At 44.5% G+C, this 23,121-nt stretch overlaps 2 protein-coding genes across 8 annotated transcripts in view; one reads left to right on the forward strand and one right to left on the reverse strand.

Moving 5' to 3' along the window:
* Window positions 1–4,385, reverse strand: part of GRK5 (G protein-coupled receptor kinase 5) — a 223,558-nt gene extending 219,173 nt beyond the window's left edge. For all 5 annotated transcript variants that reach the window (XR_012160063.2, XM_078853867.1, XM_078853871.1 and 2 more), the window contains exon 1: window positions 4,177–4,385. Coding sequence is in view for 2 of the 5 variants with exons in the window: in XM_078853867.1 (XP_078709993.1) it covers window positions 4,177–4,228 (52 nt within the window). In the remaining 3 variants the exon portion in view is untranslated. The remainder of the gene's footprint in view (window positions 1–4,176) is intronic.
* Window positions 4,386–17,781: 13,396 nt separating this feature from the next.
* The window catches only part of SFXN4 (sideroflexin 4), a 33,272-nt gene continuing 27,932 nt past the window's right edge, over window positions 17,782–23,121 (forward strand). For all 3 annotated transcript variants that reach the window (XR_012160067.2, XR_012160066.2, XR_012160065.2), the window contains exons 1-5: window positions 17,782–17,888; window positions 18,144–18,291; window positions 19,314–19,455; window positions 20,354–20,489; window positions 22,768–22,871. The gene's annotated coding sequence lies outside the window, so the exon portion shown is untranslated. The remainder of the gene's footprint in view (window positions 17,889–18,143; window positions 18,292–19,313; window positions 19,456–20,353; window positions 20,490–22,767; window positions 22,872–23,121) is intronic.

A 23,121-nucleotide genomic window follows, 5' to 3' on the forward strand; every position in this document is an offset into this window, starting at 1 on the left:
TAAAAGATATTACCTCACCCCCAGCATCTCCCCCTATTGTTTCAGCTAATATAAACCTTCACTCTTGGTAAAACAGCAATCAGTAAAGGCCCGAGTCCTGCCAATACTTATGCATGTGCTTAACTGAACTGGAAGTACAATTAAGAACACACAGAAAAGAGTTTTCAAGAAAAGGGCCAAAGTTTTTGCAAATTCAGTTTCAGATGCAGTTACTTTTGACTTAAAAAAAAATTACTTAAGTCTTGGTATTCAGTACAAGCGGGTGTCTCAATCATCTACAATTGCTTCAGAGAACACAGATCTTTTTAGGACTATTTTACTTGTTGCAGTTTGTAATAACATCTTGAAAACCACAAGACAATCTGTTACGTATCTTTTCCTTTAGTATTGTGGGGTCATCGAGGTGTACTAGGCTCTTATTTTTAAAACCCCCTAATGCTATGAAGCATTTTTTTTTTAAAGCAAAAACCACACACACACACACACACACCTCCAACAAATTTCACAAACTTTTCAGCCATGGAACAAAAGACATAAGATAAATTTGGGGGCTACAAACCTAGAAGTTTTACTGTACCTTTAACTTTCAATTCCAGCTAATGAATTTGTTATACAAATTCTTTCAATATTACTGGAACTTCCTTGACGATCAGGGTAGCAAAAGGCCATTCAGTATATAGCCATATTTAAAATTCTTGCAATACATTGATTTTAAAGTGGCCAATTTTAGTTGGATGTATTCCTGGAGATTTCATCACATAACAATCTTTAATTAAAGATTAATCTTTAATTCCTGGAGACTCCAGGCCATTCCTGGAGGGTTGGCAACCCTAGCTGATTCTCTGCAAATGACAACTATATTTCTTAAGAACATTAATACTGGTGTTTTAAAGTATTACTAGATATCTTAAATCTGAAATAGACATACTGGTGATGCCAAATCATATTCTAAGTGTACTGCAAAAAAAAAAGAAAAAAGGACCCACAGCCAGTGAGTCTCAAAGCCTGGGTCAGGTGACTTGGGCTCGTGCTGCAGGGCTAAAAATGGCAGCATAGACGTTCAACTCTGAAACCCAGTGAGGGGAGATGGGACTCAGACCAGGTTCCAGCCCGAGCATCTACACTGCTATTTTTAGTCCTGTAGCATGAGCCCTGTGAGTCTGAGTCAATTGACCTGGGCTCAGAGACTCACTTCTGTGGGTCCTTTATTTTTATTGATTGCCATGTAGACATACCCTAAGCCATTTGATAAAAACCCAGCAGAAAATAAGAATGCTCTAGTTTGAAGTCAGAAAAGAATAATCCACTGATCTATAGCTAGTATTCTTTGAATGTACTAGAGAGAGAGCGCGCATGTGCGAGCAAGCACATCTTTAATTCTGAGGATTTCATGGCTTTACTCTGTAGGTAAATCTCAAAATACCCCGTGAGTTATATAAATGTTGTTATGCAGTTCTGACTGTTTTGTCTCAGGCATTCATGCACTAGTATAATGCTGAGTGGAGTAGTTGAAATTCTCTCTCTCTCTTTTTTTTAATAACACTAGTATTCCTTTATTTGTACTCCTGTAAGAAAATAGGAATTGCCAGACTGGATCAGACTTGAGGTCCAATTCTGTGCCAGTGACCTGTCTCTGGCAGTGGCCGGTACCAGTTGCTTCAGAGGAAAGTGCATGAAACTCTGCCGTTTATATCACATCTAGAACAGTTTTGCTCTAGTAACTGTTTTCAGTATATTGAAGTTTAAGAAATGTTGGATTCACATATTATTTTAACCAATCAAAAAATCAGGGCTGCAATGCTTGCATGAAATAATTCCATCTGGGGGCTTAAGAGAAATTTTAACATCTAGAAACAAAAAGTTCCTCCACGTGGACTTGTTTCCTTGTAAATCACACCAATCCTGCTCTCATACACCATGAAATTTGCTCTGTTGTATACCTCTGTACATAATAAATCTCTGTTGAAATGGTTTCTGTGGAGAGGGGATCCCCAAGGTAAAATTGCTGCCTGGTTTAGGTCCCAAAGTTTGGGGGCAAACTGGACAAAAGGAGAAGGAATGAAATAAGAAGCTTAAAACATTAATTCCTGAGCTGTCTGTCACTGAGATCTCCAGATGGGTGCTGGTGGAATGCTGACAGAATGAACAAATAAATATCTTGTATGATCATCTCAGAAATCTCTTTCTGAGGCTTCTCAGGAAAATCTAATTCCTTCGCCCAATAAATAAAGGTTAATCACCCCCACCTAAGAATAAATTAGATTAGTACAGACTAAAGCTTCACAAATTCAACTTTATAAATAATATAGGGTCTGTTCCTCCAAGGAAAGAAAGAGAGAGGAATATCAGAAGGAGATAGGAGCCTATGTCAGAACTGGCTCCATACTAAAGATTTTGCAGTAATCTGATATAGTCACACAAAGAGGAATTAACTTTCTATCCCTCTAGAGCCATGGCACTCGGAATGGCCTGCTGCCTATACACATGTAGTGATCTCAAAAGTAATAATTTTGACTGCCAAGAGATTTGTTTCCCCAAGCCATGTAACGTATAATAATTTTCCAACCACCAGGTGGCTCCTCACAGATGTTCTCGCTAGTGGTTCTCCCCCCTCCCCTTGAGCTCTTAGCCATCAGTGGAATACAATCTCTTGCACACAGGTGTTCACACTGTCCTTACCACACAGAAGAACTCGAATACCATCAGGATTAGCCAGTGGAAGGAAGCTACCTCTAGAACACTGGAGACCCATAAAAGTGATGTTTTCAAATTCAAAGGATCAGATGTGTTATTCCGGGAGGGACACCACATAAACAGTGAAGACTGTTATTGTTGATGGAAACTTCCATCGCCCCAAGGAAGAAAAAAAAAGGGGGGGGGGCGCATTTGAAATAAGTGTCAGATGGTTTTCTAGTGAATGGAAGGTTCCAAGGAGCGATTTAATTTCCACAAGTTTAACAGCCAAAGGATACCCTGCTGCATTATCTAATGAAAATCCAGCTGAGATCCGTGCGTGCCATATAAACACAGGGCTCAGACTGAGAACGGGAAAGATGTGCGAGATACCGAAGATATGAGAGTCATTATCTTTTTGGCAAGGGGTTCTTCATTCATCAAACGCAGTGAATGGAAATATTAAATACTGCAAGTCAGGTTAATGAGCTGTTCCGTTATGATCCTCTCAAGATGTGAAAGCTTCGCAAAGGGTACCCTCTGAGCCAGGCTCAGTAGAAACCTAATCATTCAGACCAGAAAACCACTTCCCCCTCTGAAAATACGCTGTACACACCAGGGGTATTTTAGAGTCATCTTCGGCAATGCAGCTAGCTCTGTAGCTCGCCCGGATATTTTTAACGTATATGTTGCATTTTTAAAAGGATAAGCATCGATCTTTTTAGCGAGGATTTTCTTTTAGCCTCTCTCGAGCCCCTTCCCTTTAAGCATCAACCACCTCTCACAAATCGAACCAGATCTGCCTTTCAAACCAGAACGTTTAATAGCAGTTGCATACAATCATCGGTTGGTAACACAGCAAGCAAAGAAACAGCCGCCACTTCAGCTATTCACACACAAAATCCCCCCCGAAACCCGTGCATTATTTTGCAGATCGAGGTCCCTTTTCATATGCACCGTAGAAGCTAATTGCATGTCACCTCGCTGCGTTTGCATTTACTCGATTTTCCATATCAAACTGGATTAGGATAAAAAAAATATTCTTAAAAATGGACAGTTGCCGGCAACAGTATCACACCTGATAATGCCGACGGAGGCAATGGCTGTACTCTGCCAGTCGCACCATACAGAATAAAAGGCTATTTGCATATTTGCTAACCCTTTTGAATGAACGTATCTGCAGCTGACCTTTAACAATAGCACAATCTGTGGGATCAGACTGGAGAGAAGCGGTGACTATTTTACCCTTATAATCTCTGCGATCTCAAAAATATCTTCCCGCGGAACCTCCTCACAGCTGGAGACCAACATTCTTTTGTTTCAAATGAGCCTTTTAAAGGCAGGTTCAGCCCACATGCAACCTCGAGAGGGATCAGAATCAGCACGGGGTCTACAAAGCCGCCGTATGCCTTTCCCCCTTCCTCCGGTTGTGCATTGCCTGCCACGACCAGGAGGGAAAATGCGACAGGGATGCTCCCTCTCCCTTGCTGTGCTCTCCCTTACCTTCCCTGGCTTTCAGCAAGACGGTGTTGGCAACGATATTTTCCAGCTCCATTGACAGTATCAGCCAGCCAAGGTAGCGGCACTGCAGCAGGGATGTCAGTTGCTGTAGGTGCTGCTGATTCTCTGCACGCCTAGCAGCCTCCCTCCTCTAGTGCATTATTCCTCCTTATTTCCCCCTCCTGGAGTTTCCTCTTTCAGAAAGTCACCGCTCGCGCCCCCCTCACTAGTGTTTTCTCCCCCCCTCCGTATTGCTCTGCTACTCCATTCTCCTCCCCCCCACCCCACCCCCCCGCGCTCGCTCTCTCTCTTCTCTGATGGTTTAGTGTTTCAGAGGCTGCTGCCTCCCCCTCCCTCCCCGGGGGTGTGGCCCTGTGAAGCTGGTTCCGAAGCATTGCGCAGGCGCCGTCCTCAACAGCTGGTTCATTCCTCAACGCTACGGGACCGGGAATGCCGGGAGTTGTAGGCTGAGCGCCTGCTCTGGGTTTCGACTTGCACCTTGAGAAGGAGCCCTCCATTATGTAAACCCAGAAGGCGAGGAGTTGCCAGGGCCGTATAGGGGCTATGACACATTGCATCTAACTGTTTGGGGAGACTACAAATGCGGCAGAGCTGCATAAGATAGGCAAGCAGCCAACAGCCCAAGCAATTGCGGGGAGGAGGAGGAGGGTATATTTAATCCCTTGCAAAGTGTTTCAGAGTTCCCGGAAGTAGGACAGTAGTTGTTGCTCGTTAGCTTTTCTGATGGGGGGAGAAAATGAGCCCCAGAGGAAAGCGGTGGGGAAATCACCATTAACAGGAAAGTTCAATCACCCAAGTTCAATGAAATGCTCACATTACTTTGAAACCGCTGAAGCTGGGTGGGAAGGCGGGGAGACAGCCATGCCCCACGCTTCGTGCAAGAAGGGTTGCACGAGCTGTGGCTTTGCACGAAGTTGTGAATTTACTACTGGCGCCTGCGCAATGGAGACACAGCAAGGCAGGCGTGTATTAGCCTTCTCATGTGTTTTCTTTATAGTATGCTGCGGGGGAAGAAAGAAAGAAAGATGCTTTGTGCACCCTATACTGTTAACGATTGTTTCCAAAGACCCTTGTTGAGTCACATAAACCGAGCCGTTCAGCTCCTTCCTCGGTAAAGTAAGCTTGGTTTCCTGTAGGTCTCACTTCTTGAGAGGTTACGGTCCCACGAGAAACACGATTCAAACGGGTAGGGGGCAGGCCCTTCATGCATTTCTGTGCGCCGTAGTGATTTATCACACTACTTTACCAGCAGCAGCGGGGCTAGCTCCGCGGAGTTAATCAGCCACAGCCCCACTGCAGGGTTCAGCTTGTACTGGGGCGCCCTCCAGTGGCTCGTGGTAGGCAGTGTACAGGCCCCAGGACACGAAGCGAAATCCTGTCTCCATCACAAGCAATGGGAGTTTTACCATTGACTTTATTAAGGCCAAGATTTCACCCCCTCAGCTTAAAAGAGTCATAAGGCCTTATGAAGCCTCAGGTGCTGGGCCCCTACAGCTCTCAGCGACTTGAGCTGAAAGTATGAGTGCTCAACAACTGCAAAAAAATCCAGCCACTGTTTTAAAGACAAAAATGGCTTTACCGGCATTACTGAATTACTACTTATTTTATAGGACATACTCCGTGCCTTTTATAGCTAATGAAAACAGACTGAGCAATGTCACTTTTGGATTTGCACAGTTTCATTTCAAGTTGGTTAGATGCTCATCCATCAGCACAGCCACAGAATAGTTTGTTTGCAAACAAGGGAATGTTTTGCCAAACCCGCACATCTTTAAAGCAAAGAAATCTTCCTAACCAGCAGTGACTTTTAAAAATGTTTTTAACCCCCAATTTTAAGGTGTCAACCTAAAAAGATCCCCTTATGCTTGTTAAGTGCATTTCCCCACCCCTTATACACCCATCCTTAAACCACCACTAAATTTCAGTAGGAACCTTGCTTTCAGCTATGTTCATGTAAACCCATTAATTTCGGGGGGGGGGGAGGGGGGAGAGTTCATACATGTGTTACTGACAGGAAGACTAGACAATTTGAATCCTACCACTATTCCAGTATTTGAATATCTGCTATATAGAACAGGTGCCATCTATTAGCATGATTCTGATCTTATTTACACCTGTGTAACTCAAGAGTAACTCCACAGAAGCCAAGGTAATGACAGCCACATAAACAAGATCAGGACCAGACTCATTATATTCAATGAACCCCCTTATCTGTATTAATTAAATCCTTGTGAAGCAACCCAGATTAAAGTGCCCAGCATGTTCTTGCAAGTAGGATATAATCACCGTGTCTTCCTATCTTTGTGTGCATACCAATTATACCCCAAGCTAAAGTTATATTCCTTTCTGACAGCCAGGCAAAACTGTCTGGGAAAAATGATACTCAGACCTCCTACTACATTGTCATTTGTCACAATATTAAATGCTCTTTTGCACCTGATTAAAGGACAAAGAAAAGAGGGTTTGGAACTTTAAAAATTAATCATACTGATGTCAGCAGGTACTGCTACTACACAGTCTTCCAAGTCTTCTTAACATGTGAGCAAGTGTTCAGGTGGTGGGGAAGACATGCTGTGTTTCAGTTAGAAATTTTGTGTGTCAGAAATGCCAGGCTCTGGAGCTAGAGTTGCTCCATGGGAAGCAGGCATTGGTGTTGGATTAAGACTCCTGAAAGAGATTGCCCCATATGCTATTTGATCACCTCTGTCTGAGGTCTGATGTTTATGTGTAAGTAAAAGACACTTAGACTTTACATCAGATTTCTCCATAATGGGGGAAAATGATATACAAGACCCTAGACATCTGCTCCCCCTCAGAGGGGTGATGGCGAGGTCAGAACAGGACATTGGTGTCAGAAGACAGGGTAAGTATTTTAAAACATTTTTCATATTCAAACAAAAGAAATACAATGAGTCAAAACATTTTCTTTTCTTACCTCATGGTGCAGCTTTTCTTGAATTCATCCTATTCACCCTCCCCACAACAAGATACTTGAGCAGAAGCAAGTTTACAATAAGCAGTCACTTGGAAGTAGGTCTTCCATAAGCTGAAGTGGTCATGTAAGCCCTGATCTTGCCTGCTGATGAGTGGGTATAGGCCTGTACATCAGTGAGGTGGGGGCGGGGGTTCATATGTGAGGAACAGCTTGCAGGATTAGTGCCTTGGGCTCCCACCCCCTGAAGTGCTCATTGCAGCCCACAACATGCCAAACATGTCCCATTAATACTAATAGAATGCATGTGCACTCAGCACCACCCAGGAGCAGGCTCTTAACCGATAGGAAATTAATTATTTTTTCCCTAGGAACTTGGGGCCTGCTCAGGCTTCCATTGACTTCAATGGAAATTTCACTCTTGCTTGTAGCAGGAAGCACCCTTTTTCTTAAAGACTGAACTTTTAGGATCAGATTTTTCAAAATGCTCAGCACCAGCCATCAAACCCTTATTTAGGTGCCTAAATGAAAAGCAAGCTCTTTTGCCTTCTCAGCAAAGTCATGGACAATTAAATTACAAACAATAGTAGCAAAGGGCACCCAGAAACATATCTTCCATCCTTCGTTAAATGGACCACGTGCAGTGAGGAGCAGGCCATTCAGTTTCCCTGTTTTCTATAAGGTGAGGAAAGTGCTCACGCAGAACAGGGCAGTGTTAAGGTATAATCACACTTTGAGCTAGGGGGGTACGATTCTCAGCTCAAGGAGACTAGCTAAAAACAGCACAAGCAGCAGGATAGGCTAGTTGCCCTGAATACATACCATCTGAGACCCTAGGCATTCACTCAAGGCACCAGCTTGCACCATCATGTCTACACTTTAATGTTGCAAACCAGCTGGATAAGTACTAGTTGTCTCCACAAGCTGGAAATCATACCCCAGCTCTATACCCTCAAGCTCACGGGCAATTGCATAGTGCATGCAGTCATCCTGCACTGATGGAGGTCACGTTCTACAGCTATATTTCAGAAGTATAGCTCTCTCCTCACCCTCCCTCCTGGGTACAGAAAGATCTCCTTGCAGAGAGACCAGGTGGGTGAACTTTAGTAATATCTTTTATTGGACCAGGTTCTGTTGGTGAGATACAAGTTTCAAGGCACATGGACCTGAAGACCTCTGAAAAGCTCAAAAGTTTCTCTCTATCACCAGCAGAAGCTGGTCCAATAAAAAATATTGCCTCACCCAGCTGGTCTCTCTAATATCCTGGGACCAAAACAGCTGTAACCCTGGGATCCTTGCAGAGAGGCAGACACAAAGCACCTCTCTAGAGCTCACCTCCAGAGAGCTGGGGGCAGAGGGGAAAGGTTCTTTTTAAAAGGTTACCATGTATTTTTCAACTTACCCAATCATCCAACTGAGGAATCCCTATAAAGCCACACATTCCTTCTGGGATTAGCCAGGTTATCGAGGAAGAGACATCAAGCACAGTCTTAACCAACCAGTTTGGATTATTTCACCCATTGGTTTCTGCTAGTGAGTGAAGTAGACAACTGTAGTATCTTTTCATAATAGCATTGCTGAGAGGAGGTGGGCAAAATGCATGGCCTTAAACAGGGGTAGATCTGGAGTATCCAGGTTGAATCTAGGCTCCAATGCCTTTCCAGTGGCATGCCTTTTCTTTAAGAAAGAGTCCCATGTACCCTGTCCCACAGCAGCATAGCTAGTTCAGTGGCCAAGCTCTCAGTGGTCCCCCAGCTATGCAGTTTTCTCCCCTCCTCCATTCATCTAAAGAAGAAAGTTGGGGGAAACTGTCAGAAGCCAAGATTAGAAGCAAATACTGTTCTGAGCAGCATTCACTGTTGAGGAGATTTCCACCTGAAAATCCCTGGTTCTGTTCCTAGCTAGGAGAGGACATTGCCTAAAGAAATCATTTTGAAATCCCCATACCTCAAGAGCATGTGTTACATTGCCCTTCCTTCCTCAATTATCTGCCTACTTCCATGAACTGAGGCCTGATTCCTCTCAACTGTTGTAGAAGATCAGACCCCTAGCACAACTGTGCTTCCCTTTGTAGCAACGAAATGGGGGCAGAAGGAAGAGAGTAGCCTAATGTTTGCACTGGGGGAGGAGAAGACTGAATTTGGGGGCGGGGGGGGAAGAGAGTATTGACGCTCAGAAGAATAAAGGTATAAATAGATGCAATCTATTTAAACTCATACAAATTAAGGTATTTTTTATTTAGAGCAGGTCAGAAAAGCCTCAAGTCCCCTTAAAACCTTTAAGGGCTGCTGGATGTCAGGAAAAACAGGGCTGGCAGCCCTTTCATTTATGGGGAAACAGGGGTTTATAAATAAAATGTTGACAGCCTTAATAATAAAAGGAGGGCAGCTAAGCAGAGCGCTATGAGCCATTATAACAGATGAGTCATCAGCAGGGTGGGCTCACAGGTGTAGAGCCATGAATGCTGCAGCAACACCCAACTTTAGCCTCCCTCTAAAGCAGCAGCCTCCTGGCCTGATTACTGTACATTTAAAGCATCAGGATAAGGCACCATGTTTACCAGATGCCAGAAGGGCCTTTGCCGACATTATCTGGAGGAAACGTTCTCTCTCTCCTCATATACATACACATATACATTTAAGCCACTGATGTCCATTCATCATCATCTCTAAGCTGGCCTATGTTTGAAATTGAATTAGGTCCAGCCCTGCAAATTGCTGACCCCTCCTCCCCCCTCATGAGCTCCCACTGATGGTCTATAGCAGTAGGTTGAGACTAGGCTGGCCTTTGCAACAGCCTTTGCAGACAGACTGTGTACCATATAATGTTTACAGAGTCCTTTGCATAAGCAGAGAGGCTGCCACATAGCAACAGGACTGGGGTGATGCAGCACATCCTCAATATGAATGACTGCCAGCACATCTTTTTGTTTTGGTTTACATCTATGAAATCTGCAGGGCCATGTAACTTCTCCCACTGTTTCTAAATTCCTTGTGCAATCATCTGTTATCTTGAAGCAGAGAAGTGACTAATGGCAATTTAACTACTTGGAGTGCACTGACTGTCAAGACGACAGCCAGAAGGAAACAAAAATAAAAACGGAGTTGTTATTCAGAAAGTGGCCACATCTTGGAATCAGCAAGAAGTCAGACATTAGCCTCACCACAGCAGTGGGAGATGGGAAGGAGGGAAAAAGAGAGCCCTTGCCCAGTCCGTCTCCCTTCCCTTTAGGGATCTATCAAATTTGGTGTGGAAATAGTTTGTCCATTGCTAGTGATCCTTTAAGATACTACGGTGCTTTAAACCTTCAACTCTCTCAGAATCATATAGTGCTTTTCATCAAGAGATCTTGGCGTGCTTTACAAAAGGAGGCAAGTATCATTCTGTGCCTCCATTTCCCCATCTGTAAAATGGAGATAAAGGGTAGATATTTGCTAATGGTCACATAGAAGGCTAGTAGAAGAGCCCAAGTCCCAGACCAGTGCCCAGTACATCATTTGGATTAGCATCTTGTCTGATTAGGCCCAAATGCCTGATCCAAAGTCCCTTGCAGACAGTCAATGGAAAGTCTCCCCTGGACTTAAGTGGGGTTTGTATCAGGCTCAAAGGCCTCAGTCCAGAAATTGATAATATGTAGCTGGACTACCATGCCCACAAAGAGCCCCACTGAAGTTAGTGAGGCTCTGCCTGGGGCCAGTAATCTGCCTACCCATGATCAGTTGTAGGACTGTCTGATCAGAGACCTGTTTGTCAGACATCTCTCTCTTAGGATCTCAGATGTCAACCACATCGTGTGCCCTAGTATCAAACTTGCAAAGTGAAGCACAAGAGCAGAAAACCTGCAGAAGAGTAATCAAAGCCACATTTGTGGTGGGGGGGTGGGGGGGGAGACGAGGGAATGCTTTAAATACCTGAGTGGATCTTGACCTTAATTTTAGTACATTTTTACCAACAAATATTGATTTACATCAGAAACTTGGCTTAGAGGCAATAAAAATAATGTAAACCTTTTAAATAGACTGAAATTAGAAATAGGACTCCTATACATGAAAACAAAGAGGCAGAATTTGGGGAAGAGGAAAGATACAACAGGGAAAGGAGGAAGAATGCCATCTTTGAGGATATGTTTAAAATATGGTTAAGCTTTGTCCACACTGCAAGATGGGATTGTGTTTTAACAGCATCATGTGGTACAGCAGTCCATTATGAGGTACCCAGAAAGTTGATTTTGTAATCTAGACAGCACCAGAATAGGAGGATAGAGAGAAAGGCACATTTTACAAGAAAGGGAGGAGAGAAACAGGATGGGGGGGGGGGGTGACGACAGGTGGGAAGCAGAGAGCTGCATCAAACAGTAGAGGAGAAATTTCAGTTAACCCCAAGTTTCCCAACCATACATAGCTCTCTACTGCTTTTAACTGTAGAAAAGCCCCAAACAAGTTGGTGTAGTTATTTCAGATTATTGGTCCAGGCCAAGTGCCTGGAAAAAACTTACTGGTCCTGAAAATATTATACTGGTTCATCAAAGTGTTTCTAGACTAGCAGGTTGAAACATTGAACCACACACACACACACACACACAAAAAAAAACCCCACACTACATACATTCTGATTACCATCTTGGCCACCAATAGTTAGAAGCAGGACAAGTCTCCCGTGTAGACAAGGCCTTGAAGTCAGTCAATAGAATTATTTACCTTACAGCTCCCCCTTGCCCCTCAGTCTAGCAGTGCTTTTTTGGGGGGGGGAGAGGGGGCGACGGCGGCAGGGATGGGGTAGGGACCTGAATCTCTCAAACCAGGGCCCTCAGACCAGCATCATGTCCAATCCCTGCATTCTCTCAAGAGGAAAATCAACAGAAGAATGCTTCCCCTCCTACCAGTCTAATGCTAGTTAACAAGTTATTTGAATATATGGTGTTTTTTTGGTTAGCTGAACAGCTGGTTTGATTTTAAGTTTAATCCTTAGGACACTTAGAGCTTTTTAGAGGCTGTAGAAGAGCCCTCCGTGGAGAAAGCAGTGGTTCGGGACTATTTAGAAAAGCTGGACGAGCACAAGTCCATGGGGCTGGATGTGCTGCATCCGAGAGTGCTAAAGGAGTTGGCAGATGTGATTACAGAGCCATTGGCCATTATCTTTGAAAATTCATGACAACTGGGGGAAGTCCCGGACAACTGGAAAAAGGCTAATGTAGTGCCCATCTTTAAAAAAAGGGAAGCAGGATGATCCTGGGAACTACAGGCCAGTCAGCCTCACCTCAGTCCCTGGAAAAATCATGGAGCAGGTCCTCAAAGAATCAATCTTGAAGCACTTAGAGGAGAGGAAAGTGATCAGGAATAGTCAGCATGGATTCACCAAAGGCAAGTCATGCCTGACTAATCTAATTGCCTTCTATGAGGAGATCACTGCTTTCCCCTCATCCATAAAGCCAGTTGACGTGTTGTTCCTTGACTTTAGCAAAGCTTTTGACACTGTCTCCCACTGTATTCTTGCCAGCAAGTTAAAGAAGTCCATTCATCCAGCCCATACTATAAGGTGGATAGAAAGCTGGCTAGATCATCGGGCTCAATGGGTAGTGATCAATGGCTCTATGTCTAGTTGGCAGCTGGTATCAAGCAGAGTGCCCCAAGGGTCGGTCCTCGGGCTGGTTTTGTTCAATATCTTCATAAATGATCTGGAGGATGGTGTGGATTGCACCCTCAGAAAGTTTGCAGATGACACTAAACTGGGAGGAGAGGTAGATACGCTGGAGGGTAGGGATAGGATACAGAGGGACCTACACAAATTAGAGGATTGGGCCAAAAGAAATCTGATGAGGTTCAACAAGGACAAGTGCAGAGTCCTGCACTTAGGACGGAAGAATCCCATGCACCGCTACAGACTAGGGACTGAATGGCTAGGCAGCAGTTCTGCAGAAAAGGACTTGGGGGTTACAGTGGACGAGAGGCTGGATATGAGTCAACAGCGTGCTGTTGTTACCAAAAAGGCCAATGGCATTTTGGGATGTATAAGTAGGGGCATTGCCAGCAGATGGTGGGACGTGATTGTTCCCCTCTATTTGACATTGGTGAGGCCTCATCTGGAGTATTGTGTCCAGTTTTGGGCCCCACACTACAAGAAGGATGTGGAAAAATTGGAAAATGTCCAGCAGAGGGCAACAAAAATGATTAGGGGACTGGAACACATGACTTATGAGGAGAGGCTGAGGGAACTGGGATTGTTTAGTCTGCGGAAGAGAAGAATGAGGGGGGGGTTGATAGCTGCTTTCAACTACCTGAAAGATGGTTCCAAAGAGGATGGATCTAGACTGTTTTCAGTGGTAGCAGATGACAGAACGAGGAGTAATGGTCTCAAGTTGCAGTGGGGGAAGTTTAGGTTGGATATTAGGAAAAAACTTTCACTAGGAGAGTGGTAAAACACTGGAATACGTTACCTAGGGAGGTGGCGGAATCTCCTTCCTTAGGCAGTTTTTAAGGTGAGGCTTGACAAAGCCCTGGCTGGAATGATTTAGTTGGGGATTAGACCTGCTTTGAGCAGGGGGTTGGACTAGATGACCTCCTGAGGTCCCTTCCAACCCTGATATTCTATGATTCTAAGAGCAACTCACCAACCACTGCACAGCATAACAGCATCTTCCCCTCTTGTCTGGTACCTCCTCTTGACAGCTGTTCCAGCCCTGTCTGCTCCTTCTTGCAACTCAGCCCTCCAACTAGGGCACATTCTCAGATCCACCCCCCATCTGGTTAACAAAGTCCCATAAAACAATAGTTCAGTGGCCTTATAGCAGGTCTTTAGCCCACCTCTAGACTCCTTAGATTACACACACCACATCAGGGGGCTTTCACCCTACTTTTCTTGGCACAGGGGAACCCAGGGCCCTAAGCTCCAGTCCAGGGATCCAAGCAGCTAAGGTCAGCTCCCTCAAATGTTGCTACCTCTCTAGGCTACTTCCTACCAGAGCCGGTCTCTCGGGCCGAGGCCCTTTTCCTCAGCCTTATCCCAAGCTCACACATCTACAGAGTTCTTTCTAGCTCCTGTACCAAGCAATACCACCTACACTTTTTTCCCTCCATGGAGACCTAGCTCCTATTGACCTCTTCTGTGACTGTTTTTATTACTCTTTTCTCAGGAAACCCAACCCCCTAGGCTACCTCCTTACAACCTTACCCTTTTGTCCAGGCTCAGCCCATAAGCTCACACCTCTCGCCTACACCTTTGCTAAAAGGCCCTTCTCTAGAGAAAGTGCTAAAAACTACTCTCCCCCTAAACCACCTTCTTAGTGCCCTCAAGTCCTTTCTTTATTAGGAAGTCAGCTCTCTTCCAGCTGGGACTCATCTTTAATTCAGCCTTGCAGACTCTCTAAGACTGGGCCTACTACTAAATTGGACCTGGCCCACCCTTCAGGTGCAACCATATGCACTAATTTCACTCTAGATCCAGTTAACTCTTTCTGTGACAGTGTGGGATGTACACCCTGTGATGTTTCACTCCATATTCTTTATGAAAATATGCTTCTAATATGGATATGACATAACTGATATACTTTACGCAAGATGGCTCATGTAAGGTATCATTGGAAAGGTTATGATTTACTGAATGTGATTATCCTATTTGTGTGCCTGTATCATTTCTGTATCTGAAGTTAGAAATATTGACTATGTAACTGTATTTCAAATGTGTTACTTTAGGTGTCACCCCAACTAGTCCTTCAGGTACAACAATGGAAAAGCCAGACAGGGCTAAAGGCACATTAGGAAAGACAATGGACTGTAAAAGAGCTTAGATTTCCTGTGGAGGCTCCAGACAGCCTATGAGTAATGGCTGCCACAGCCCTGCAAAGACATGGTACTTCACCCACCCCTTGGAATGCCAGTGTTCTTCCACTGGGAGACAAAGGGTTCCCCCACCATACACAAGAGCTATATAAGGCAGAGGAGTGATATCATCATGGTTCTCCTCTGTCTCTCCACCCAAAGAGATACTGAAAGACACTGGGAAGCAAGAATAGAACTGAGGGGAGAAGGGTTAAACCCAGGCTAGGAAAGTGTCCAGTCTGTGAGTGGAAATACCTGAAACCCCCAGCTTCAGGCCAATACAGCTGTCTTTCAAGACTTTCTATAATCCACCTGTGAAAATATTTAGACTGAGATGTTACATTTTGTAACCTGTTTCTTAAGTATATTGCACTTAGCTTGCATATTTTATTTGTCTGTAATCTGCTTTGTTCTGTCTGTTATCTTTTATATTCACTTAAAATTTGCTTTTTATAGTTAATAAACTTATTTCTTGTTTATAATATAACCCTGTTTGTACAATTCTCAATTGGGAGGGAGTGGGGTAAGAGGCTGTGTATATCTTCCTCCACATTGAGGGAGGAAGTAGATTTCACTCTAAGGGAGGTGGACACCTGAGTGCTGAGGCAAGTCCCTTAAGCTGAAACTTCCCAGAACTGATCTCCGTGTCTGTGTCGTTCTTCAGTTGGGTGTAGCCCTGTCTCTGTGTGTGTGTGCTGGAGGAGGCTTAATAGCTTGGCTCAGCAAGACAGATAAAAAGGGTGCCCATGTTGGCATAACAGGTAGGCTCAGTGGTATCTCCGCACATCAGGTGGCATCTTAAGGATGCAACCCATCACACACCCCATCGAAAGAGGCCATATTTTACTGTTGTTTAAATCTAATGCAATATGGAGTTTTAAAGTGCAGGGTGATGGTGAAAACTCACCAATATTACAGGTGACAAAACTGGCCACCTAACTCACCCATTATTTTATAATTTTCCTGCTGCTTGCTTCCTATGTGTGCTACTTTCGCAGTGATAGCAGGTAGCAAATTGTGGTGATTGTCAGCCCCTTACTAAAATCTTTCCCACACAACTTCCCCTCATATGTAACAGAGGTTAACTAAAGAGGGTCTAATGAGCAGAACAGTCACTTCCCCATATATTACTAGAAAAACAAGACCATATCCTTCCCCCAGAGGGACACACACAATATGGGCTGTGAGTACTTCTCTGGGGTGCATTGGGGGTGGGGAGAGAGGGAGGAAGGGAAGGAGAAATTTCTGTCTAGGTTTTTATACAGCACTTAGCATAGTGTCAGAGTGCCTTACATATTTGGGAATACAGTGATGATAAATGGTACAAGGAACATATTTAGGAAGCCCAACTGTGACAGGCAGCCATCCCATTGTGGCACAACCTGCCCCTACAGGTATTGTTCCCTTAGTTCCTCCTTGATTCTTACAAGAAATTATTTCAAGGCCAGAACCCTTCAGCCATGATCTCCCCTTTGTGAGGTTTCATTTACTAGATCTTACAGCATATCAAATTTGTTTTTAGCACCTAAAGTCCAACCTTTGTTCCATCTTGATTCAGGGTTCCCACAGCCCTCCTTCTGGGCCTGTGCAATACTTCAGGCAGGTAGTTTTCCTTCTTTGAGCCAGAAGTCCCACAGCCCTTTTTCTGGAGTGTGTATGTGTTGCTTCCCATCAGCTCTTCCCCTTATGTGAGGCATCTCACAGCCCTGTTTCTGGGATTTGTGCTGATAACTCAAGTGGGCTTTCCTTCCTTGAGTCAGGAATCCCACAGTGCTCCTTCTAAGGTCTGTGTGGGATAATCAGGCTGGCTAAAGCCCTCAATCAGCCTTTTCTGAGCTTTTCCTCCTCTTTGCCTTTGCCACCCAGCAGGCAGGCCACAAGCAAACTCCCCCTTTAGATCTCTGGAGGCTTCTCTCTTATCACTAGGCCTGGCCTAATTTAGCCATATGTGGCTACAGTACTATAATTCCTCTCTTCCCCCCCAAGGAGAAGAGCTGAGTCACAGCAGCTAGTCACCACATTCTATTTTTGTGTCTTTTGTACCCTCTTCCCACGCTCACGTCTTCTTTCATCCCCCTTTCCTTATGATCTGAACTACCTTCCCACCCAGGTTTGGCAAGTATGGATTTTCCAGGGTAGGGAGTGGTGGCGGTCCAGGCTTTCCATGCAGCAAAGGTGGTTAACTTGAGGTGGGGTGTTGTGATTGGGGTTAGGCCAGGATGTGGTGTGGTTGAATCAATGGTTTCTTTGCAGCATGGGGGAGTTAGGTGGAAGGGGTCAACTTCAGGCTTTCCCCTCAGGATGGGGTATCAGATCTGGCATGTGGGGTAGGTTCAGTCCTTCCACAGCGTGAAGAGGCGCTGGATTCCCTGGGAGAGTTTGGGATGGGTGAAACCAGGATGTAGTTGGGCTCAGTCTTCCCCAGGGTGCAGGAAGGTGGCTCTCCCATGGTAGGGATTGTATTTGGGCTATCTCAAAGTGCAGGGGAGAGGGAGAAAGCAGGCAGATAGTCTGGAATTAGGTGCTGGTGGACCCCCTGTGAATAAGAGCTGGGTAGGAGGGTCCCGGGACGAAGGTCAGGCTCAGGGTGCAGGGCGGGTGGCTCCCAGGCTTGGTGTATGTCAGGGTGCGGGGCGGGGGGCTCCCAGGCTCGGTGCAGGGCCGCTGGGTGGCTCCCCAAGGCTACTGAAGGGAGCCAAGGGGCCACCCGCTAAGCTCTGGCATCTCTCCCCGACGCTCTCTGAGAAACCTGCCGCCCTGGGCGCCCGCAGTCTGTACGGGAAAGCCTGGCTCTGCCAGCCCGCCCCGCAGCGCCAGCCAGGCCGGTCCCGCCCCCTGCGCGGCGGCCCCGCCCCGCGGCCGGCTTGGCAGCGCCCCCGGCCGGGCCCGCCTGTCACTCCGCCGGCCCGAAGATGGCTGCTGCCTTGCGAAGGTTGCTGAGGCCCTCGGTAAGTGCGCGGGCTCCGCTCCCGCCCCAGGCCAGCGGCCCCCGCTCTCCGGGGCACGTGGGGGCCGCCTGGCTGCAGGGGTTTCTGGTGCACTGAGCCCCTTTCATTGCAGGGCTCCGGGATGGGTAGGTGACCCCCCCCACACACACACAATCCGGGGGGCACGGAGCTCCCCCCACCCCGTGCACGCTCTCGGCCGGCCCCCTGAGCCCCCCGCTCTTGCACATGCGGAACCTCTGCCCTCTCTCCCTCCAGGTAGCCCGAGCAACAACTCCCTTCTCCTGGGGGGCCTGTGCGGCTGCCCTGCGGCCCCCTGTTCCTGCTGCTGCCGCCGCCGCCGCCGTCGGGAGGGAATGCACGGCTCGGGCAGAGCTGCCCCTTCCCCGGTTCCATTTCAGCACCAGTAAGTCAGAGCCGCCCCTCACCGCCGCCTTGCCAAGAAGCGTCAGCCACCATAGCGCATGGCGGGCAAGCGGGCGCTTCTGCCGGGGCGCCCCCGTGGGTGGGACTGAAACCAGCCGCAGGGGTTACAGTGTAGCTCGGAGCAGATGCGTGGGGCTTGTGGATCAATCACACGCCTGCAAAATCCATTGCCCTCCGGTTTCCGTCTCTTTCTAACTTCTTCACTGATAAAGTAGCCCTTCATCCTAATCTGATGTTGGGATGCTAAATTGATGGTCTAAGAAGCTGACCTCGTGTTGGAGACTATGAGAGCCGGGCAGGTTGGACTGTATGCTCTTGGGATGGTAACGTCTGCAGAGCTGCAATTTCACGGTCCTGAAATGTTGATCTTTGTCTGGATAATATGCAGGTAAAGTGACATCTGCAAGTGTAGCCATGCCCTAAAGTTTTTCTCTTTACAGGATTGAGTTGGAAAGCATACTCTTCTAAAATGTCACGTTTGCACATGGAGTATCTTTGCTTCTCAAACATGTAAACTCCCCCACCCCCCATTGCTATAACGTAAAAAGGCAAACAAAATCCTAACATAATATGATGAGCACAAATAAATATATTCGAACTACAACATGGTGGATCTTGAGCCTGATGTACCCCTTTCAAGCGTTGATTTGTCTTGTGTGCCCCCAAGTTTCACCTCACTTAAATCTTGCAAAATCAGACATAAAAATACAAGTGTCACAGCACACTATTACTGAAAAATTGCTTACTTTCTCATTTTTACCATATAATTATAAAATAAATCAATTGGAATATAAATATTGTACTTACATTTCAGTGTATAGTATACAGAGTAGTATAAACAAATCATTGTCTAAAATTTTAGTTTGTACTGACTTTGCTAGTGCTTTTTATGTAGCCTGTGTAAAACTAGGCAAATGTCTAGATGAGTTGATGTACCCTCAGGAAGACTCCTCTGAGTATGGTTGAGAACCACTGACGTACAGTATGATTCATTCTTTCTAGGTTCTTCAAGGTTTGTTCCTGCCGTTACCCAACATGCCCCATATTTTAAAGGAACAGTTGTTGTCAATGGAGAGTTCAAAGAGTTGAGCCTAGATGACTTTAAGGGAAAATATCTGGTACTTTTCTTCTACCCTTTGGATTTGTGAGTGTAACATTTTTTTAAAAAAATAATATCTAGACTCCTGCTCAATCAGCCAGAAACAGCATGTTGTGGGTTTCTATCTCTACCAACATTTCATTTGACCTTCTCCTGGGTATCCTTGTCAAGCAGAAAGCATGTCTGTTTCTAGAGTGTGAATGATAAAAGTTGGGGAGGAGATAGTTTCATACTGCAACAATAGTTCTGCTGGCTCATTTGAGTGTAAAGCTGGGAACAAACCCTTTTGCCTCTGGAGCCTCCAGGGCTTCAGAACAGAATCGGCTCCACTGCATAAGGGGATCCTGGTTGCAGAGAACTCCTCTGCCAGTGTGCCTTGGAGCTCTGTCACCATGAAGGGGTTTACTTAGGGGTGGGCTATGGCAAAGCTGGTAGATCTGTGATTAAGCAGCACCAGTAAACAAAAGCTGTCCAGATTGGGAGTTGTGGGTTGCAACTCACATAAAGTCCTGAGCCCACAATACTAGCTGTGGAGTGGCTCTGCTGGTGGTGTAGCTGGGAGAGGATTCCATTTTCAATCCCTCCGCCTAGGTTCCGCTAATGTAGAACTTTTCTGCAAAATCTGCTCACTAAGAGCTAGCCGATGAGAACTCATGAAAACATCTTGCTTGTTGAAAATGTAGGCACAAAAAATCAGCGTACTATTTAACTGCATTGCAATTGCTGTTTTTCTGAGACTTGTTGAAACTGATTCAGCTACTTGAAAACTTGAATCAGTGATGAAACAGAACTGTAAAACATGCTATATAAGTAATACAGCAATGTGTTTTGTACCTGGAAACCAATGTTTCCTCGTTCTTTTAAAAATTCTTTGTGAGGCTTAGATCTGGAATAATTACAACTTACTTACTTTCTTTTATTTACTGTCCTTCTTCCTACCCAGCACTTTTGTATGCCCGACAGAAATTGTGGCTTTCAGTGACAAAGCTAATGAATTTCATGATGTGAACTGTGAGGTCGTTGCTGTATCTGTGGATTCTCACTTTTGTCATCTGGCCTGGATAAATACACCACGAAAGGTAGGAGTCAGGAGGCTGTTTTCTCACTAACAGCACTTTGGGGAGTGCAATTAAGAAGCTGTGTAAAATACTATGTTTGCTCATGCAAAGACACTGATTGCCTTCAAAAGAGCATTTCAGCTAGGATTCAACTCTGCAAACCCTTACTATCAAGCATAAATTTCCACTCTCATTTTTGAATAATCTTTCTCTAATTGAACACAAGTTCATACAGAGGCATTTCCTAAATATTCAACTTGCATACATTATTTACAGTAGTTTATTTTAGGAGAGGCCTAAAAAAAAAAGCAATCAAGAAGAAGGAATTACCTGATTGTAGCATTTGACAGCTTTTCTATGTGAGTATATTTAATATGAAATCTAATTTTAAGTATTAAATTTTGAAGCACTATCTTCCTCATCCAGTTCTTTTAAAATAAAAAATGTGGTGATAGATAATAGTTTAAAAACTTCTTTGCCATATTTAGCTAATAGCTAACTTCTGAGTTTGAAGTAATAACACAACCAGAAACTTTGCTTTTCTGTCTAGTATGTCTCAGTACTCTTGAAGCTTACACAGTGTGATTAAATGTTAACTTCTGAGTAAAACATATAATGCATATTCTATTTATGAAATACCTTAAATAAAGGTAATTATTACTTGTGATCTTCTACATAAAATTTAGTAGTTACTACATATGTCTGCAGTGTACATGTAACTAGTAAGTAGTTAATCAGTAGCTAACTTTGACAACTTCTTTCTGATTAAATTGAAACAAAGAATAAAAGGTTGTTAGGATTTTCGGTAGCTTTCAGCTGATGCTATAAATCCCCTAACAGCCTTGTTTAAGACACACAGAAAAGCTTAAAACTTCTTGTGTAATAAGATGGTGCACCTAACTCCTTGAGAGAAGGAGGAAGTGCTAGGGAGGACTTGTTCTTACTGTCAGGCCTCTTTACATTAAGTAATGCCAAAATGTTGTTGGTCTTCTGCCAGTAACCAAACTAGAAAACCTAATGGGGCAGTTCAAAAAAAGCTCATATCTGATGTCATCAGTTATTGCTAATTTGGTTATGTGGAAATGCTTCATTGTGTTTATACTTCCAAGCAAAAGTGTAGGTGGGTCAGGACCAGTTTGTATAATTGCAGATTCATGTGAAGGACCATCAGCTGATGTTGCCTTCTTCTGTGGGTTTGTGTGTGTGTGTGAGTGTGTGTGTAATATGCAGACAGAGGAGAAAGCTAATTTTGTTAAAGTCTGTCATGCCTAATATACTTGGACAAAGCTTTGCCTTGGGCAAATCAGTTTTTATTCGTATTAAAGTTGGATCAAAACTCCAAAATGTGAATATTGGCTTTGATTTATAACTTTGTGTGCAATAGTACTTGGTACCTGTTTCATCCATAGGTCTCAAAGCTCTCTATAAAGGTGGGAAAGTATTGTTCCCATGGTGCCTTTGAGAGAAACTGAGGTTCAGAGAAACAAAGGCCTTGATTTCTTTAACACTTATGTGAGTAAAGTTTTATGCACAAGTATGAGTTGTTCTGTCGTGGATAGGTATGTGCAGAATCAGGGTCTATGTGATTGCCCAAGGTTGTACATGGGTTCATTGACAGTGCCAGGAATAGAAAAGCTAACAGATTTATCAGTCTCGTTTCAAGGATAGGTTATCCTGTGGTGGTCAAAATGTTGCACAATTCAGTACACACTCTCACTCGACTGCCCAAATATAGGAAAATATGTGCTTTAAATACTGAATCTATTTACATACAGAAAACGGAATATCTTTGACATATTCTAACTGTTCTAAAATAAACGTTACTAACATGAGAAAAATGCAAACATCTGTACTTGTACATGGATATTCAATTTTTATAATAAAAGTGACATCTCTCTTAGTAGATCATGTGGAATTGATGCTCTTTTATTTAATTAAAATGATCACCTAGTGCATAAGGTGAAATAATTTCCCCCAAAATCTTCTCATTGCTGTTATGGGTGGTCTCGTATCTCCTGTGTCAGCAGTCTGAAAATCATTAGTGTAGAAGGGCTTCGTGCTCTGGGAGGTGGTGTTTTTAAAACCAGCAATTAAATTCACTCAGAGCAAGTGAACTAATTATACCATGTTAAGAGCCTAGTTTAATAAAGGCTCAAGAATGAAAGTTTTATCAGTGCTGTGACTCCTGAAGGGAACTCCTAGTAGGGCAGTGATGCAATGAGAATAAAAAACTAAATAGATATTCAGTCTTCACTCTTATTATGCTCAAACTTACCTTTCGATTATTTATTTCTACTAGAGTGGTGGCTTGGGACATATGAATATCCCACTTCTGTCAGACCTGACGAAACAAATCTCCCGAGATTATGGTGTGCTGTTAGAAGGATCTGGTCTAGCACTAAGGTAGGACCTTGTTCTCTGGTAACCTCCACTGTTCCCTAGTTATGGCAGTGCCAAGTTTAAAACTGCATGGGCCATATTGTACTCCCTTTCCCCTCAAAAATCTGTGCGAGGGTGAAACATAAGAACGCTGGCTTGTTTTGCAGTTTCTGCAGAGTGTTATAGAAGGTGGGGGAAGGGTATATGGCCTTATGGAGAGATAGGTCAGGGTGTGAAGCCTCTGAAACTTATCTATCCAGGAACACTCGTGGGG

The sequence above is a fragment of the Lepidochelys kempii genome, chromosome 7 (genome assembly GCF_965140285.1).
Source record: "Lepidochelys kempii isolate rLepKem1 chromosome 7, rLepKem1.hap1, whole genome shotgun sequence".
Classification (NCBI taxonomy): Eukaryota; Metazoa; Chordata; order Testudines; family Cheloniidae; genus Lepidochelys; species Lepidochelys kempii.